This window comes from Dendrobium catenatum, unplaced genomic scaffold (assembly GCF_001605985.2).
Source record: "Dendrobium catenatum unplaced genomic scaffold, ASM160598v2 fragScaff_scaffold_9, whole genome shotgun sequence".
In the NCBI taxonomy this organism is placed as follows: Eukaryota; Viridiplantae; Streptophyta; class Magnoliopsida; order Asparagales; family Orchidaceae; genus Dendrobium; species Dendrobium catenatum.
In genome coordinates this window covers 770065-787179 of record NW_021318471.1, presented here as the reverse complement: position 1 = coordinate 787179, position 17115 = coordinate 770065, and the positions used below count along the sequence as shown (strand labels likewise).

The following is a 17115-nucleotide window of genomic DNA, read 5'->3' as shown; positions in this document are numbered from 1 at the left end:
TATCACATATACTAAATTTTATAATCAATAAGTTATAAAAAAAGTTTTAATCAAAATGGTATGATGAATCTAGTTCAGGCTTTTCAAGTTGTTAGCGGATCAAATTCAAGTTGATATTTTTTACCTGTTTATTAAAGTGGTTGAATTCAACCAGATTGAGTTTGAGTCAGAGATAACCCAAGGCTGACCAGTCAACCCATTTAAAAAATAAATATTATTATCATTAATTTATTATAAATGTACAATACATTAATGTGCTTATTTTTTTATGATTTTGAAATTTCAGAAGAATTTAGCATCAGTCATTAAAATTTTATTATGAATACTTAGATTTGGGATTAATACATTTACTACAAAATTTGTTTACAAATTAAATTAATTAAAGATATCAAATCTAAAAAATATATGATTATCTCATTGTCCACTCCTCCATTAAGCTTTTTATGCATAAAATATAAGACAATATAATTAACTCTCATATAATATTGTCCAATTTGATTGAAAAGTCCTCATACATTTTGTCCATTACATAGCTTTTTTTAAGGAAAGTTGCTCATCTTGGAAATGCTAAAGCACATAAGTTAGAAGTATTCAAATAAGTACATATTGATATTGGCGGCGTCAACGAGTAAAGTTGAGTAAAGTATATCTCTAACTTTAAAGTTTTGTTTGGGACGGCTTTCTTACTGCTTCTTAAAGCAAAAATTTTTTACTAAAAACTGCTTTAAGAAGCAGTAAGAAAGCCGTCCCAAATAAAATCTAAATTCACTTGCATTGTATTGTATGAAATATGAATAACGGTAGCATAGAATATTGTCTATAAGATGTTCAGTACAATAGTTTCTTGTAGTTTAGGCAATACAAATTCAGTAAAATACGTTTGAAATGTTAATGAATAGACAAAAAAAATATATAGAGATCATATGACAGCATGTTCTTCAATCAGTATAGTTGAATGGCATTTCAAAGATGAGAATTAGTTCTTGACACCGCAGCTGAAGCAACTGAAAAAGCTCCTTTTCTTCTGCAAAAATTGAAGAAAATTGTAAGAACATACTAATAATTAAGTGATTAATTATCATATTATATAGGGAGAGAATAAATGCAGGCTAGTAACAGAAACTGCAAACCAGTGCGATAGAGATATATTAACTTACTGGATTTCTTTGCATTAAAGAAGCTTAAGATGTTGTTTAGAACGGCTTTTTTAATGTTTTTTATAGCAACTTTTTAGTACACAAATTTTAATTTTTATTTTAAAAAGCTACTTTAAGAAATAGTAAGAAAGCCGTCCCAAACAAAACTTAAAATACGACGAAGAAATGTGTTTGCAGCAAAGATAATAGCTCACCTGAATGGTGTGAAACTTCCATGGACTTCTAACTTTGCCAAGTTCTTGGCCAAATCTAAAGTGGTTGGAGCTGATTTCAGGAAGTGAGATTCATTGAAGTTTCAATGATGTTTGGAGTACTATGAGTTTCATTCTCATTCATCATCATATTAATCATGTATTATTTCATTGTTATTATGAATAAAACTAATATTCAAATCTAATTTCTGTTAACTTTATGGTATTATAAGTGATTTATGAAAAAAGTAAAAAATTAGTGAAATTCATTTCTCACCTTAATGAGAATAAGTTTCAAATATAGAAACCCATTTTCATTCACTTTATATCAAACAACAACAACAACATCAAATTTTTATTCTATTACGTGGGGTCGGCTACATGAATCTTTTTTCTCCATTGTGTTCGGTTAAGAGTCAAATTCTCATTTAGATCTAATAAAAAAAGGTCATTTTGAATATTTTCTAAGTCTTTTTAGGTTTACCTCTACCTTTCTTAATATAGGTTAAATCTAATACATCTACTCTCCTAACCGAGTCATCATAAGGATGCCGTTTATTCTTCTTGTTGATAAGACTAAAGAGGGAGTTGAAGATAAACTTGAATTACGGAGGTCAACCTTAAAGTCTTAAGGGAAAATTCTATAAGATGATGGTTAGACCTGCAATGCTTTATGGCGCAGAATGTTGGCCATTAAAAGAGAAGAATAATACAAAGTTAAGTGTTGCAAAGATGAGGATGCTTAGGTGGATGAGTGGCTTTACTCTTAGAAATACGATACGAAATGAGCATATACAAGAAAAGGTTGGAGTAGCTCTAGTGGCAGATAAGATTAGAGAGAGCTGCCTTAGATGGTTTGGTCACTTTTTATCAAACAAACACAAAAATTGAGTCCCAAAAATTTGCTTCTATTATTTCTAAATACTTGTGTCAAAACAAATTAGCCGTAAAGACAGAACTAACGCATGAAACTTACCGTCAAAACAGGATTTAAGGAATAGCTGTTATAGTGCTAAAGGATAAGTTTTAAACTCGCAAACTAAGAATAAAAGTAGGAGCAGCTTAATCATTTTGCTCTAACACAGCCTCTCTCAGCATTCTTGATCTAGTGGAGATGCCCCCCTGCATTTAGCCTAACTAGAATAGGGTCCAGCCTTCGTTCTATTCAGAAATTCATAAGAATTGCACAATAAGCAACTTTTTGACTAAGTGGCTACGCGTTCATGTTATGAACATGTGCAATAGATCTTCAGTGATGTAGCTCAATTTGGTGAGATTTTTCCTACCTTGGGATTTCTCATCAGGTGCCAACATGTAAAACTTGATACAGAAAATCATCCATTCAGAAGAAATAAGGATGTTTTTTTATGAAAAACAAATTTGAAAAATCTCAGCCTCCACCGAAATTAAATAGTGATCATATATTGGAAAGAGTTTGTTAGGCCGGTTCAGGTGGAACCGGCCTGGGGGTCTACAGGAGCGCCGATTAATGCCGCCTCCTCTATTGTTGCCGCCCAAGCAATGGGGCCCACGCGGCCACGCCTCCTCTTTGGTTGCCGCCGAAAGCAAGTGGGCCCACTATTTAAATTGATCTATTTTTAGCCAGGGGAGGGGCGGCTAAGGCATGGGAGGGAATTTTCAATTAGAAAATTAACTTTTAAATAGGCATGAGATGTGAGGGTTAGGGCATGCATGATTACTGTTTTCTCTTGGAGTTCTCTTTGTGGCTTTGAGCTCTAGATTCGCCGTCTAGAGATTGAGAGAGAACAATGCTCCTCTCGAATTGAGGATCAATTGTATCTTTGCTTGTTCTTGCTTGTGATTTGATTCATATAATACAATTAACTATTTTTGGATAGTTTTCATTGGAGATCTTGAAGTTTTCTCGCTGTTTTCACTAATTATTGTTAGTGTTAATTGCGAACTCAAGTATTTCCTATCAAATTGGTATCAAAGCAAGTCTTGGGACCACTAGGAGCTGATTTTTTCTGAAATTGCAGCAACGAAATTTCATCCAAAGGTAGAAGCCCTTGCTGATTTTTAGAGCAAAAATCAGAATTTTTTATGGCGGCAAAGAAAGAAGATGCATTGGAAAAAAATTTTGAAGAAGAGATGAGCCAAATAAAAGCCACAGTGGAAGATTATCTCTTCCGTAGAAGATAAGGTTTCATCCATGGAAGACAAAATTTCGTCCGTGGAAGACAGTTTCCGATCTTCATTTGATGGTGAAGAAGTTATTGGAAAATCAAATCCAAACGGCGGCATCGGAAGCAAAGGGACCAACAGAAAAACTGCGAATTTTGATTTTCGTAGGAGGGAAAACAATGTATAAATCATTGAGGAGAAAGGGGGAAGGTACGTAGAGAGATGGGGAAATAGGGATCAAGGAGTAAAGGGGGCTGGTTGGGAGAGAAAGGAGAGAAATTATGGAATGAGGGGTGCTGATTTTGGAGAAAGGAGGGAAGAAAGTGAAGAGGGGCTTGAAGATGAACATGTAAGGGAAGATCGGGAGATGTGGCGAGAACAAAACACTTGGGAGAGGGGAAAATATGGAGGAATACGGGAAAACGGGAGATAGAAAAAGGTGAGGAAGTTGAATATGCCAATTTTTTAAGGGGATGACGGAGAGGAGAAACTGACAGCAGGAGGCCTATGATTGGAAGGGAAAGCGTTGTCATGGTTCCAGTGGAGGGACCAAATGAGACCTATATAGAGCTGGAAAGCATTCAAAGACTATTTATTAGAACATTTTCAAATCTATGGGGGAGGGGACTTCTATGAGCAGTTTTTTGCACTGGTGCAGGACGGATCAGTAGTGGACTATCGTGAGCAGTTCGATCACCTAGCCAGTCGGGTGAAGCGATTATCAAAGACCGCATTTGAGGAAAACTTCATGAAAGGGCTTAAGGCATAGATCAGGGTGGCGGTGAAAGTCATGATGCCTCGTGACTTAGAATAGGCCATGAAGTTAGTACAATTGGTGGAAAATCAGAAGAATGTAGAGAAGGGAGTCAAGAGTAACAACTCAAGAGACACTTACAAGATGGTGACCACCCACTTAGCACCCAAGGATCCTGCAATAGGAGTTCGTGAGACCACCAGGGAGAATACAGGAAGAGGTAGTGGGGGAAACTTCAATAGGTTGACGGAGAAGGAGATGCAAGAGAAGAGGGCTAAGGGGTTATATTTTAGGTACGATGAGAAGTATACTCTATGGCATATGTGTAATGACCAAACTCTTCAGGCTCTCACTATCTGTGATGATAAGGAAACTGAGGGAGGAGAAGGGGAGGTAGAGGCAGTGTTGGAAGAGAAGTTACATCTAGATCTGGCAGAGGTTTCCTTGAACTCTGTGATAGGATGCACTATGAATCATACCATGAAGGTGAAGGAGGAGATAGGGGACACAGAGGTGGTGGTACTGATTGATAGTGGAGTTACCCACAACTTTATTTCCACTCAGGTCGTCGACCAATTGGGAGTGAAATTGGTGGACACTGCTATTATGAGGTGATGATGGACATGAGAACGGTGGAGAAAGGCCAGGGGATTTGTAGAGGAGTAATGTTGACCATCCAGGGGATTCAAGTGATAGAGGATTTCTCCCACTAGAGTTAGGAAATACAGATGTTATCCTGTTGATGAAATGACTACAAACCTTGGGGGAAACCAAGGTCAATTGGGGAGCACTCACAATGGAGTTATTGATGGATGGAAGGAAGCGGGTGATCAGGAGAAACGCAGGGCTATCCAAAGCCATGGTATCTCTCAAAACCAAGGTGAGGAGTATCCAAGAAGTTGGAGAAAGTTTTCTGGTGGAATTGCACCGACTGGTCGTAGTCAGATTGGAAAAAGATGGAGAGATACCCCCTTAGTACAGTTGTTGATTCAGCAGTTTTATAAGGTTTTTCAACCACTTCAGGGATTGCCCCAACTCAGAGAGCAAGAGCATTCTATCACCTAAGGGAAGGTGTATCACCCATCAATGCCATGCCCTACCGCTACCCACAATTTTAGAAGGATGAGATTGAGAAGTTAATTTGAGAGATGTTAGAGGCCAGAATCATCATACCCAATATTAGTCCTTTTTCTAGTCCAGTATTACTAGTAAAAAAAAGATGACAGTTGGGGATTTTGTGTGGACTATAGGGCGAAAAATAAGGAAACTGTGCTAGACAAATTTTCTATACCAATGATTGATGAGATATTGGATGAGTTGAGTGGTGCAGTGATCTTCACCAAGATAGATCTGAAATCAGGATATCACTATATCCGAATGAAGAAGGAAGATGTACCCAAAACTGCATTCAGAACTCATGAGGGGCATTATGAGTTCCTGGTAACCTCACTAACGTCCCTGCTACGTTCCAATCTCTTATGAATAAGATCTTCAAACCTTACCTCAGGCGATTTGTCTAGATGTTCTTTGACGATATCCTTATTTACAGCATAATGAAGGAAGAGCATAGGGAGCACTTGAGGAGGGTGCTAGAGGTGTTGTAGGAGCATCAGCTAAGGGCCAACTTAAAGAAATGTTGTTTCGCTCAGGCAAGGGTGGAGTATTTGGGACATGTGTCCAAAGAGGGGGCGGAAACTGATCAATAAAAAATTGAGACTATATTAAGATGGCCATTACCTAAGAATCTGAAAGAGCTAAGGGGATTCTTAGATATGAAGGGATACTATAGGAGGTTGGTGAAAGGATATAATATTATTGCCTGGCCACTAACGGAGCAGTTAAAGAAGGATGGGTTCCTATGGGGGGAGGCAACTACAACAGCTTTTGAAAGTTTAAAGAAGGCTATGACCACTGTACTAATCTTAGCTCTGCCAAACTTCACTCAGGTCTTCATAGTAGAGATAGATGCTTCAGGATATGAATTGGGGGTAGTACTCATGCAGGATCGTCGACCCATTGCCTACTTCAGTCAAGTATTGATAGCTAGAGCCCGATTGAAATCAGTTTATGAGAAGGGTTGATGGACATCGTATTAGCCATCCAAAAGTGGTAACCCTACCTATTAGGTAGGCATTTCATTGTCAGAACAGACCAGCAAAGCTTGGAACAACAAATGGTGACAGAGTATCAGAGGTGGTTGTCCAAATTGCTGGGATATGATTTTGAAATCTAATACAGGCCAGGAGTGGAGAATAAAGCGGTAGATGTCTTGTCTAGATGTATGGGAGAGTTGCAGGCTACAACAATATCGATCCCATTTATAATAGACTGGGAGGCCATCAAGGAGGAGAGTGTCGGAGGTGAGGAGCTGAAAAAAATCAGGGCCAAATTACTGAGGAAAGGAGTAGCCATCTGGGGTATTCATTGGAGGGGGAGAGATTGTTGTAATAGGGAAGGTTTGTAATTCCCCGAACATTAGTCCACATTTCACACTTACTCTAGAAGTTCCATGAATCACTATTGGGGGTCACTCAGGGGTACAAAAGACATACAGGAGGCTAGCTTCAGAGTTGTACTAGATGGGATGCATAAGGATGTGGAGGAGATGGTAGCCAAATGCGAGATATGCCAGAGAAAAAAGTATTTAGCCATGTCCCAAGGAGGATTACTGCAGCCACTAGCCTTACCAGGTCGAGTATAGGAGATCTCTATGGATTTCATAGAAGGGCTTCCCATATTAGAATGGTTCATAGTGATCTTAATGGTGGTGGATCGCTTGATAAAGTATGCCAATTTTCATTCCACTACGCCATCCATACACCACAGTGACAGTGGCATCAGTGTTCATCAGGGAAATGATTAGGTTGCATGGAGTACCAGAGGCTAGAGTATCTGACAGTAATAAAGTGTTTCTCAATAACTTTTGGAGGGAGATGTTCAGACTACAAGGGACAGTGTTGAAGAGGAGTATCGCCTATCACTCACAGACAGATGGTCAAACAAAAGTAGTCAACTGGATCTTGGAGACCTACCTCAGATATTTTGTGTCAGAGACACCCAAGTTATGGGCCAAGTGGCTAGCATGGGCAGAGTATTGGTACAACACCTCATATCATTCGGCTTCTCAGATGACACCCTTCAAGGTGTTGTATGGAAGGGTCCACCTCACCTGGTGCACTTCGGGCATAGCAACACTCCAGTTTCTTCAATAGAGGAGTATTTAGAGGAGAGGGACATGGTGTTGGAAGAGTTGAAAAGGAATCTGTTGAAAGCTCAACAGATTCTGAAAAAATAAGCTGATTGGAATAGAAATGACATTTAATTTGAAGTAGGGGAGAACATGTTCTTGAAGCTTCGGCCATACAAGCAAAAGATTATCTCCAACAGGAGAAATGAGAAGCTTGCCCCAAGGGTCTTTGGAACTTATGAAGTACTAGAAAAGATTGGAGCGGTGGCATATCGGTTGAAACTACCATCAACGACGACTATACATCTCGTGTTCCATGTATCCCAATTGAGGAGAGTCATTGGAGATCATGCAGCAAGTTCTGAATCACCAACAACATTAACCGAGGATTTGGAAGTGATGTTAGAACCCTTTGAGCTACAAGGGGTGTGCTAGGAGGTGGAAAGGGAAAGAGAGGTATTGATCAAGTGAAGGATCTTCTAGATTATGAGGCAACATGAGAGCCTTATGCGAGGCTGAAGCATCAGTTTTTTTCCTTTCACCTTGAGGACAAGGTGATTCTTTCGGAAGGCGGTATTGTTAGGCGGGTCAGGTGGAATCGTCCCTGGTTCGAGTCTACAGGAGGCGAATTAATGTCGCCGCCTCCATTGTTGACGTCTAAGCAATGGGGCCCATGCCTCCTCTTTGGTTATGCCCAAAGCAATGGGGCCCACTATTTGAATTGATCTATTCTTAGCAAGGGGAGGGGCGACTAAGGCATGGGAGAGAATTTTCAATTAGAAAATCAACTTTAAATAGGCATGACATGTGAGGGTTAGGGCATGCATGATTATGGTTTTCTCTTGGAGTTCTCTTTGTGGCTTTGGGCTTTAGATTCATCGTCTAAAGATTGGGAGAGAACGATCCTCCTCTCGAATTGAAGATCAATTGTATCTTTGCTTATTCTTGCTTGTGGTTTGATTCCTATAATACAATCTACTATTTTTTGGATTGTTTTCATTGGATATCTTAAAGTTTTCTCGCTGTTTTCACCAATTATTGTTAGGTTTGCTTGCGAACCCAAATATTTCCCATTAGGGTTACTTGCAAACTCAACTATTTCCTATCAGAGTTACCATGATACCTACATTTATTGATGTTCCTATGCTAGCAAAGTATAGAGTCTCGAGTTATACAGTTGAGCATAACTGGATAAAGAATAGTATTTTTTTTAACATTATCATATTTGAGAACAAACTTAATCAGATATAACTTAGATGTTATACACATTGAGATGAAGTTTTTTGATAACATATTCAATATTGTGATAGATTTGAAAGACAACTCAAAAGATAACTTGAAGGCAAGAATGAACAAAAAGGGGTACTGCAAGAGAAAAGATCTTGATCTCAAAGATGGTGAGAGTGATAAATATTAAAGCCAAAAGCTCCTTTCTCGCTAACTTTAGAACATAATCAAATAGTGTGTGAGTGGGTCGAGAGCTTGAAAATGTCATATGGGTATCCTTCAAATATAACCAAATGTGTAAGCATGAGATCAAGAAAATTGCTTTGCATTAAAAGTCATGGCTGTCATATCTTCATGGAGTGTGTGTTACATGTAGCATTCAGCTTCTTACTAGATTTAATCTTAAGTCCATTAACTTAATTTAGTAGTTTTTTAAGGATGCATATTCTACAAGATTGAATAAGGATGCACTAATACTGAGTGAGCATAATATCTTATTTATTCTCTATAAATGTAAGAAATTTTTTCCTCATGGTTTCTTTGACTCCGTGGAGTATCTAACTGTGTATTAATTATATGAGGAGAGAATAGGTGGTCTAGTCCAATATTGATGGATGCATCCATTTGAGAGATATGTAGTTATTATTGCCTTAAATGGAAATGAATTTCTTCTTTTAAAAAAAATCATTTAAAAGACACATTATTGTGCATATATTTAAACAAGTTCAAAAAATCGATTAAGAACAATGCAAGATCAAAATGTTTAATATGAGAAACATATCTATCATACGAGACCACCCAATTTTGTTCCTACTGCTTCGAACCACATGTTGAAAGTACTAGAACAAAGGTTTGTCAAAATATGGAGGTCGTGGAGGGTAGTTCTCAATTAATATTATCATTTTTTTATTTATAGAGGCAACCATCATGAAGATGTATATCTAGATATCTAACTGATAAGGAGATCAAAGATGCTACATTGTACACCCTCTTCAACTACTAAGACATTGAGCCCTTTTTAGAGTAAGCATCATTAACATAATTATTGTCATTCCAACAAGGTGCTTATCCATAATCTTACGAATACTAGTGGTTTGCAGGATGTTTATTAGTTCGTTACCCACAACAGCTACAATCGCCATAGATAAAAACAAAATTGAGGGGGAATTTGCAAAATGGTTTTAGACATTCGTATATTTCTATACTCCTATTAGTAAAATTATTTTAAACCTCCCAACATCTCTCTCAGTTATCCTAATGTTTTAATATGTGCATTAAGTTTGCAACCAAGCAAATATGATTTTCGACAAAGGATTACATGACCTTGCCTAGAGTCCATGGTGAGCAGTTAAGACCTGACCAATTTTCCTCGTAAATAGATATAGATTTCACATCAAATATTGAAGTGAAAGTAGAAAATTTGAAATTTGTCATGTTTATGCTAGGTGAAACACTCATATAAAAAATGTGTGCGACTATTCTAGTATTTTTAAGGAGGTTATTCAATTACAATATCCATGTGAAGACAACAATCTGGAATACCTCTTTAACTGTGAGTGGTATGAACTAATCCCAAATAGAGGTACGAGGGTCCATCTACTTTACGACATTATCGATGTGAAGAGGAATAAGATATATTCTAAATTTGGTCTATTCATTAAAGAACACTAACCAGTCAAGTTTAATGTACTAGATATTCAACCAGAGTAAAACATAAATAAGATTGGCTCGTATTTATCAAAATTAAACCTCAAGATATCATTGAGAGTCATGATATGATACAGGTAGCATATCAAGAAGAGAAAATGTCAGATTTTAAAGAACCAAATACTGAGGTTGAAAACCATACTATGATGAACGACACTGAGGTACAGATGGAAGAGGATGACATTTATAATGATACCAATAGTAAGAACGAGTCAATTGACAAAGATACATTAAACTCAAGTGAAACCCAATCTACTAACTCTTGAGTGCCATGTTGTTTAACTCTTATCAATTAAATGTCATAAAACATGAACTATTGCTTTGTTTACTTTATTACATAGATAGTTCTCATTTATAAAATGATTTCTTGTGATATATAATTTGTTGGATAATAACTTTTTGTAATCTTTCTTTTCTACATAATTAGTTTCTAATTCATTATTATTTTTGTTTCAAATGGCATCCAAGGATGAGCCCCCTCGCAAGTCGATTACAAACATATTTGGTCGGCGTACGAAAGTGAACAAAAGGCCAGCACAGGCTAAGGGGACAACTAGATCACAACTTACAATGTTGAGCCAAGGTACTTTTCCAAATACTACTAACACCAACTTTCGTTTTCCTTCATTAGACTCTCGCTTCTCTTCACTAGACCCTATGTATGCCATCCCCTTCTACCCATACTATCCCCCACCACCATCTCAGGCAGGCTCTTCCACTTACCCATACTAGTCATACTTATAGCCTTTTTATTATGCACCCCCACCAAAACCATATACAAGTGGACCATCAACAAGTACAGAGTAGCGACCTGAGGGTGGTTCACCAGCAAGAGACGGTCGCATGTATATATAGCCAGACAAAGACATGTTAGTGCAAAATATTTTTTTATATTCACGATCAACTTATACTAATTTGGATATTTTCTTTTTAAAGCTTCAATCTGTCTAAGCCGCCAACACATAATATCATAGACATCATAAGAAGCAAGTATGATGCTCCTTATGTTTCATGAAAGAAAATACTACAGGATACGCGAGAAATGTGGTTCTGGTAGTTTAAGGTAAATAATCATATATTTAAATAATGAACATACATTCAAAGTACTCTAAGAAATATTTTAGGTGACTGCTCCAACATAATGACAGGATTAAAAAAAACTTCGAGAGGTGAGGGTCAACTTACCTACAAGATATGTTTATATATATTCATAAGTCATGTAAGCGACCTCTTTGAATTGGTGAGGGTGTTTGGGCAGATTTGACTAGAACTTATGACAACCCAGATTATACCATAAGCAGGGAGCAAAATAATTATAACATAGTTTCTGACATTAGGGGCATGGGCAACTACCTCCATGCTGGTAGCTTAGTTTCACATATTAAGCATAGGCAACATCTACTATAAACTTACATATTTTTAGACCTATATGTTTTTAGTTGTTAGGCTAACTTAATGTATTCTTCCATAGAAAGAAGCATTGGGTAGATTGCCCACTTCCATGGAATTACATACTTGCACCCACCAGCGTTAGGAGAACCATGAGTGGGTTGATCAATTATCAAGGAAAAAATATGTGACGATTAGAACTTTCATAATTATTATGTTTTCAAATTACTTATATAGAATCTTAAATGTATTTCACATATTTCAGGAGGATTATATACGGCTTCAGGAGAGCCAAGCTTCTGTTGGTAAGAGATCCTTTGCGAGATCGACATAGTGTTTGACTACAATATGTGGTCAAATATAGTGGGTGGGATGCATAAGAGGAGAGTTTACGGATTATGCTCTCAAGCCTATGTATATGAGGCACGATTGTCTGGCTCAATAGGCTTCGTAGATAATGGACAAGAGGAGCAAATTAGATGAAAGGTGGCCACCCTGATAGAAGAGCAAGAGAAAATATGAAAAATACAAGTCGAAATACAAATGCAACAAAGTTATATACATAAATTCATTGAGCAACATCGTGATCACTATGTTGTACAGGCTTAGGAGAGTGAGGACACGAACGATGAATAGCAGTGTTAGTTTTAGAGATGATGTTGATGATCGCTTGTATTTTATTTATTTTATGTATTGATATAGAACTTATGCAGTTGTTCATCTATTAATTCAATCTACATTAGTTTAATGTTAATTTATTAAAATTGGTATTTCAATATAATATTATGTGAGTATCATGTTATGCTTGATTGTTGGTAATTATAAGAGAATTTAAATAAAAGAGTACTTTTTTGCTACAGGTTTATGGCGGCCTTTCCACTAGAAATCAATCGATACAGTTTTGCACTCCATCGATCCACAATCTCTTGACTAGTGTCGCTTAGCTACTTCAATGCCTACCAACTTCATCACTTATTATCATCGATAATGCCAAGTCACGTCGTTACTTACAAGATCGATGCACGCCGCCAACACCAACTATGACTCTCAACTTCAGCACTTGGCTTTATGTTGGATTCTTGCCAAAGGCATCTTCCAACTTCAACCATATAATATGTTCTTTGTATTGTATCAATGCATTCCTTCAAGGAAGGGTATCATTTGTAATCAATGATAAATGCTAGTGGAATCCTTTTAACCGGGTCAAGCACCATGGTTTTTCCTTTTCATGGATTTTCTATATAAAAAACGTAGTGTCCCTTACATTTTTTGCACCTCTCTCTCTTATCTAAGTGTGTATTGGATCTTCATGCAAAGCTAGGACATTAAATCTATCTCTCTACGTCCACAAATGTTCCCACACACAAATGTATTTTATACATGAAATTAAAACTCAATAACAAAAAATTAATTAGAAAAATAATTAATATTAAGACATTTCTCAATACAATCATCCAAGAATCAAAGAAAATTATCAACAAGGCAAATAATTATGATTTAAACAACACAAAAAGCAGCCTCAATGTTGCGATCCTTGCAATCCAAATAAAACATAAAGCAAACAAATTGCCAAAGTACGTATGATTGAAGTATGATTGAAGAACTTGCATGATTTTTTCCTATAAGTGGTAGTTTCCATCAAATGCTTGAGCAATATCATCTCCTCCAATTATTTTAAGGATTGGAACTATTTGTGCTCAAACATCAAAAGGAAAACACCACATCAGATGCAAGTCAAACAATCCTTTGTCATGAAATAAAAGAGGGTTAGCCTTTCTTCATATCAGAAAAGTTGAAGAAGGGCTCCATTTTTTTTCATTTTAAAAGAGCATGTTTGACATTTTTTTGTAAGCACGTTGCTTAATCTCTCAGCAGTTTTCAATGACATCAAACAAGAGAGATCAATGTATAGAATGCAAAGTTTGATCATTACCATTGTAGAATTCTGCTCTGCTTGCGGAACCGGGAAATTGAGGAATTCCTTCTCATGTCCAAGACTTGTGCTGCTCACATCAATCTTCTGCTGCTTCCTGTTTGCTCGAGCACGGGTGAAAACCATGGAGTAATCAGGAGTTCCTCCTCCAGCTTTCTGATCCCAACCACCAAATTGCGGCACGGCCATCCAACCATCTTTCTGAAAAGGTAAATCCACAGGTCAATAAACATCATTCTTAAAAAGACGAAACATAAGATGAAAACAAATGTAACCAAAGAGCCATTAGAGTATAATGGAATGCAACAAGGATCGCAGCAGAGAGGCTTCTCAAATTCAGGAAGAACAACAGTTACAAACACTGAAAAATATAAACTTTTCAATAACGTATATTTATCATATCTTAAACTATGATGAAACGTATTATGTTTACGTTAAACAATCGACCAATGCAAAGGGAAAAGAACTCATAACAATAAACAATCGCCGACGCCTAAACCCTAATTAAAAACAAAACATTGTAAATCACTGGCATTCAATCCCTTTCCTTCCATTCAAATCCTTCCTTCCTAGTTCTAAAAGTACCTCCTTGCGGTACGGGCTGGCTGGTTTGAGGGCCATATCTGAAGAGGAAGGGGATTCGGGTGGAACCCAAAGAAAAGGTTTTGGAGAGCGACAGAAATGGAAGTTCTAATAATAGTATGACAAATACATTCAAACCGGTTTTCTCGCTAACAGAAAGAAGAAAAAAGGAGGATGGAGGGAAGGCTACACCTGTTTTCATGCTAATAAAAGAGCGTCTTTTATATTGATTGCGTATCGACAATTTTGCATCTTTAGATCAAATTTGACTCTTTTTTTTTTTCAAAAAAGAATTTTTTTTCTATGTATTTTCCAATTGGCATTTAAGATTTTCTTTTTTTCAAATTTTTGGATGGATTAATTTTCATTTATGCTTCAATTAAACATGCTCCAATTATATATATATATATATATATTAATGGATGTATTTGATATGGTATAATTTTATATATTTATAGATATAAGTTTTACAAATTTTATTGAAAATTGACTCTTTTTAGCGATTAATTTGATCCATATTATGAGAGAAATTATTTTATGAGAATGAGTATTAAGAAATTATAAAAAAGATCATTGCATATAAAAATTCTGTATAATAGTCTCAAAAAGAATACGAGTCTTAGAGTTTTATGATGGGTCTCTTGGTATAATTATATGATTGATACGTCGTCAAATAATTATCTTGATCGGGCGCGAATCTCGATGCAAAATCAAGTTGGAAACTTCAAAAATTAATTCGGAGACCACTTGAACTCCGATTTCAGCAAACTTATAGTCAAATTGAGCGTCTCAGAAATATGAACCCAACGACACCAAATTCGACTCAATACGAGCCCAAATGAGTACAAATCAAATACCCGTAGCGCTATTGGAAGGTTCAAACCACAATTTGGGTTACCAAACAGTTTCCAAACATGACGTGCTTATAGTCGAATCGAGCGGCTCGACAAGACAAATCCAACGAGCCCAAGATCGCTGAATTCCGACATCATTAAGACCTTCAATTGTCTTACGAACGGCCCACAATCATGGGATTCAACATCGGCCGTCCATTCAACCACTCCACATTTACCCATGATCTCTTGCCTATTTACGGGCCATGCCACTCCAAAAAATCTATAAATAGATCCCTCATTTCTCTTGAGGGGAGGACCGAAGCAAGAAGGGAAGAAGAAAAGAGAAGGAAGAAGCTCCTAATCGACCACCGCTGGAGTTTCGCCGGACCACTGCCATACGCCATTGCTCCGCCGGACCACCACTTGAGGCCCTCACCTCCGCCGGACCACCGCCTGACACCGTTGCTCCAACTGGACCACCACCGGAAGCCCTCACCATCGCCGGACAACCGCCTAATGCCGTTACTCCGCCGGACCACCACTTGAGGCCCTCACCACCGCCTGACATCATTACTCCGCCGGACTACCACCTGAGGCCGTGACTTCTGCCGAACCACCACTTGAGGCCCTCACCACCGCCAGACCACCGCCTGATGACGTTGCTCTGCCAGACCACCACTTGAGGCCCTCACCACCGTCGGACCACTGCCTGACGTCGTAAGTCGTTGCTCCGCCGGACTACCACCTGAGGCCCTGACTTCTACCAAACCACCACTGGAGACCCTCACCACCGCCGGACCACCGCCTAACGCCGTTGCTCAGCCAGACCACTACTTGATGCCCTCACTACAGCTGGACCACCGCTTGACGCCATCCGCCGGACCACCACTTGAGGCCCTCACCATCGCTGGACCATCCCCTAACGTCGTTGCTCCGCCAAACCACCACTTGAGGCCCTCACCTCCGTCGGACTTCCGCTTGACATCGTTGCTCCGCCGGACCACCACTTCAGGACCTCACCTCCACTGGACCTCCGCCTGACGCCGTTGCTCCGCCGGACCACCACTTGAGGCCCTCACCACCGCCTGATGTCGTTGCTCCGCCGGACCACTACTTGAGGCCCTCACCACCGCCTGACCACCGTCTGATGCCGTTGCTCTGCCGGACCACCACTTGAGGCCCTCACCTCCGTCGGACCACCACCTGACGTCGTTGCTCCGCCGAACAACCACTTGAGGCCCTCATCACCGCCGGACCACCGCCTGACGCTGTTGCTCTGCCGGACTATCACTTGAGGCCCTCGCCTCCACCGGACCACCGCCTGACGTCGTTGCTCCGCCGGACCACCGCCTGACGTCGTTGCTCCGCCGGACCACCACTTGAGGCCCTCACCACCGCCGGACCACCACCTGACACCGTTGCTCCGCCGGACCACCACCTAAGGCCCTGACTTCTACCGGACCACCACCTGATGCCTGAACTTCTATTAGGCCATCAGCTTATGCCTAGAGTTCTACCAAAGTACTGTCCTACACCAACAATCTTTTTGATCCTGATCTCCTGCCAATAACGGTCTTTCTGACCCCGGTCTCCTGCCGACTATGGTTCTTCTAACTTCCGTCGCATACTATGGTCCTCCAAACCTCCATCATCTATTATGGTCCTTCCGACCTCCATCAACAAACAATAGTCTTTCCGACCTTTGTCTCCTGCCGACTACAGCCCTTCCAACCAAACAAACATGTCTATGTTGATTATTGTAACTCCCACCATGTAATGTGCTCTATATGATTTACATTTGTAACATCAAGCTAAGGCCTTCTCTCTAAGAAGGGTCTCATTTGTAATCGATTGCAAATACTAGTGGATTCATTCAAACTGGGCCAGGCCCCGTGGGTTTTCTCCTTTTTTAGGGGTTTTCCACGTAAAAACTCTAGTATCTCTTATGAATATTACACCCTCTCACTTATCTGATTGTGTGATGGATCTTCGTACAATGCTAAGACG

General features: G+C 38.9%; 1 protein-coding gene across 1 annotated transcript; it reads right to left on the bottom strand.

Moving 5' to 3' along the window:
• Positions 1-811: 811 nt before the first annotated feature.
• LOC110105968 lies at positions 812-14436 on the bottom strand. The gene is made up of 3 exons (XM_020835670.2): positions 14276-14436; positions 13691-13891; positions 812-1024 (listed from the first exon to the last, which is right to left on the bottom strand). The coding sequence occupies exons 1-3, from the start codon at positions 14309-14311 to the stop codon at positions 977-979; spliced, it is 285 nt and encodes a 94-aa protein (XP_020691329.1). The 5' UTR covers positions 14312-14436; the 3' UTR covers positions 812-976.
• Between the last annotated feature and the right edge of the window lie 2679 nt (positions 14437-17115).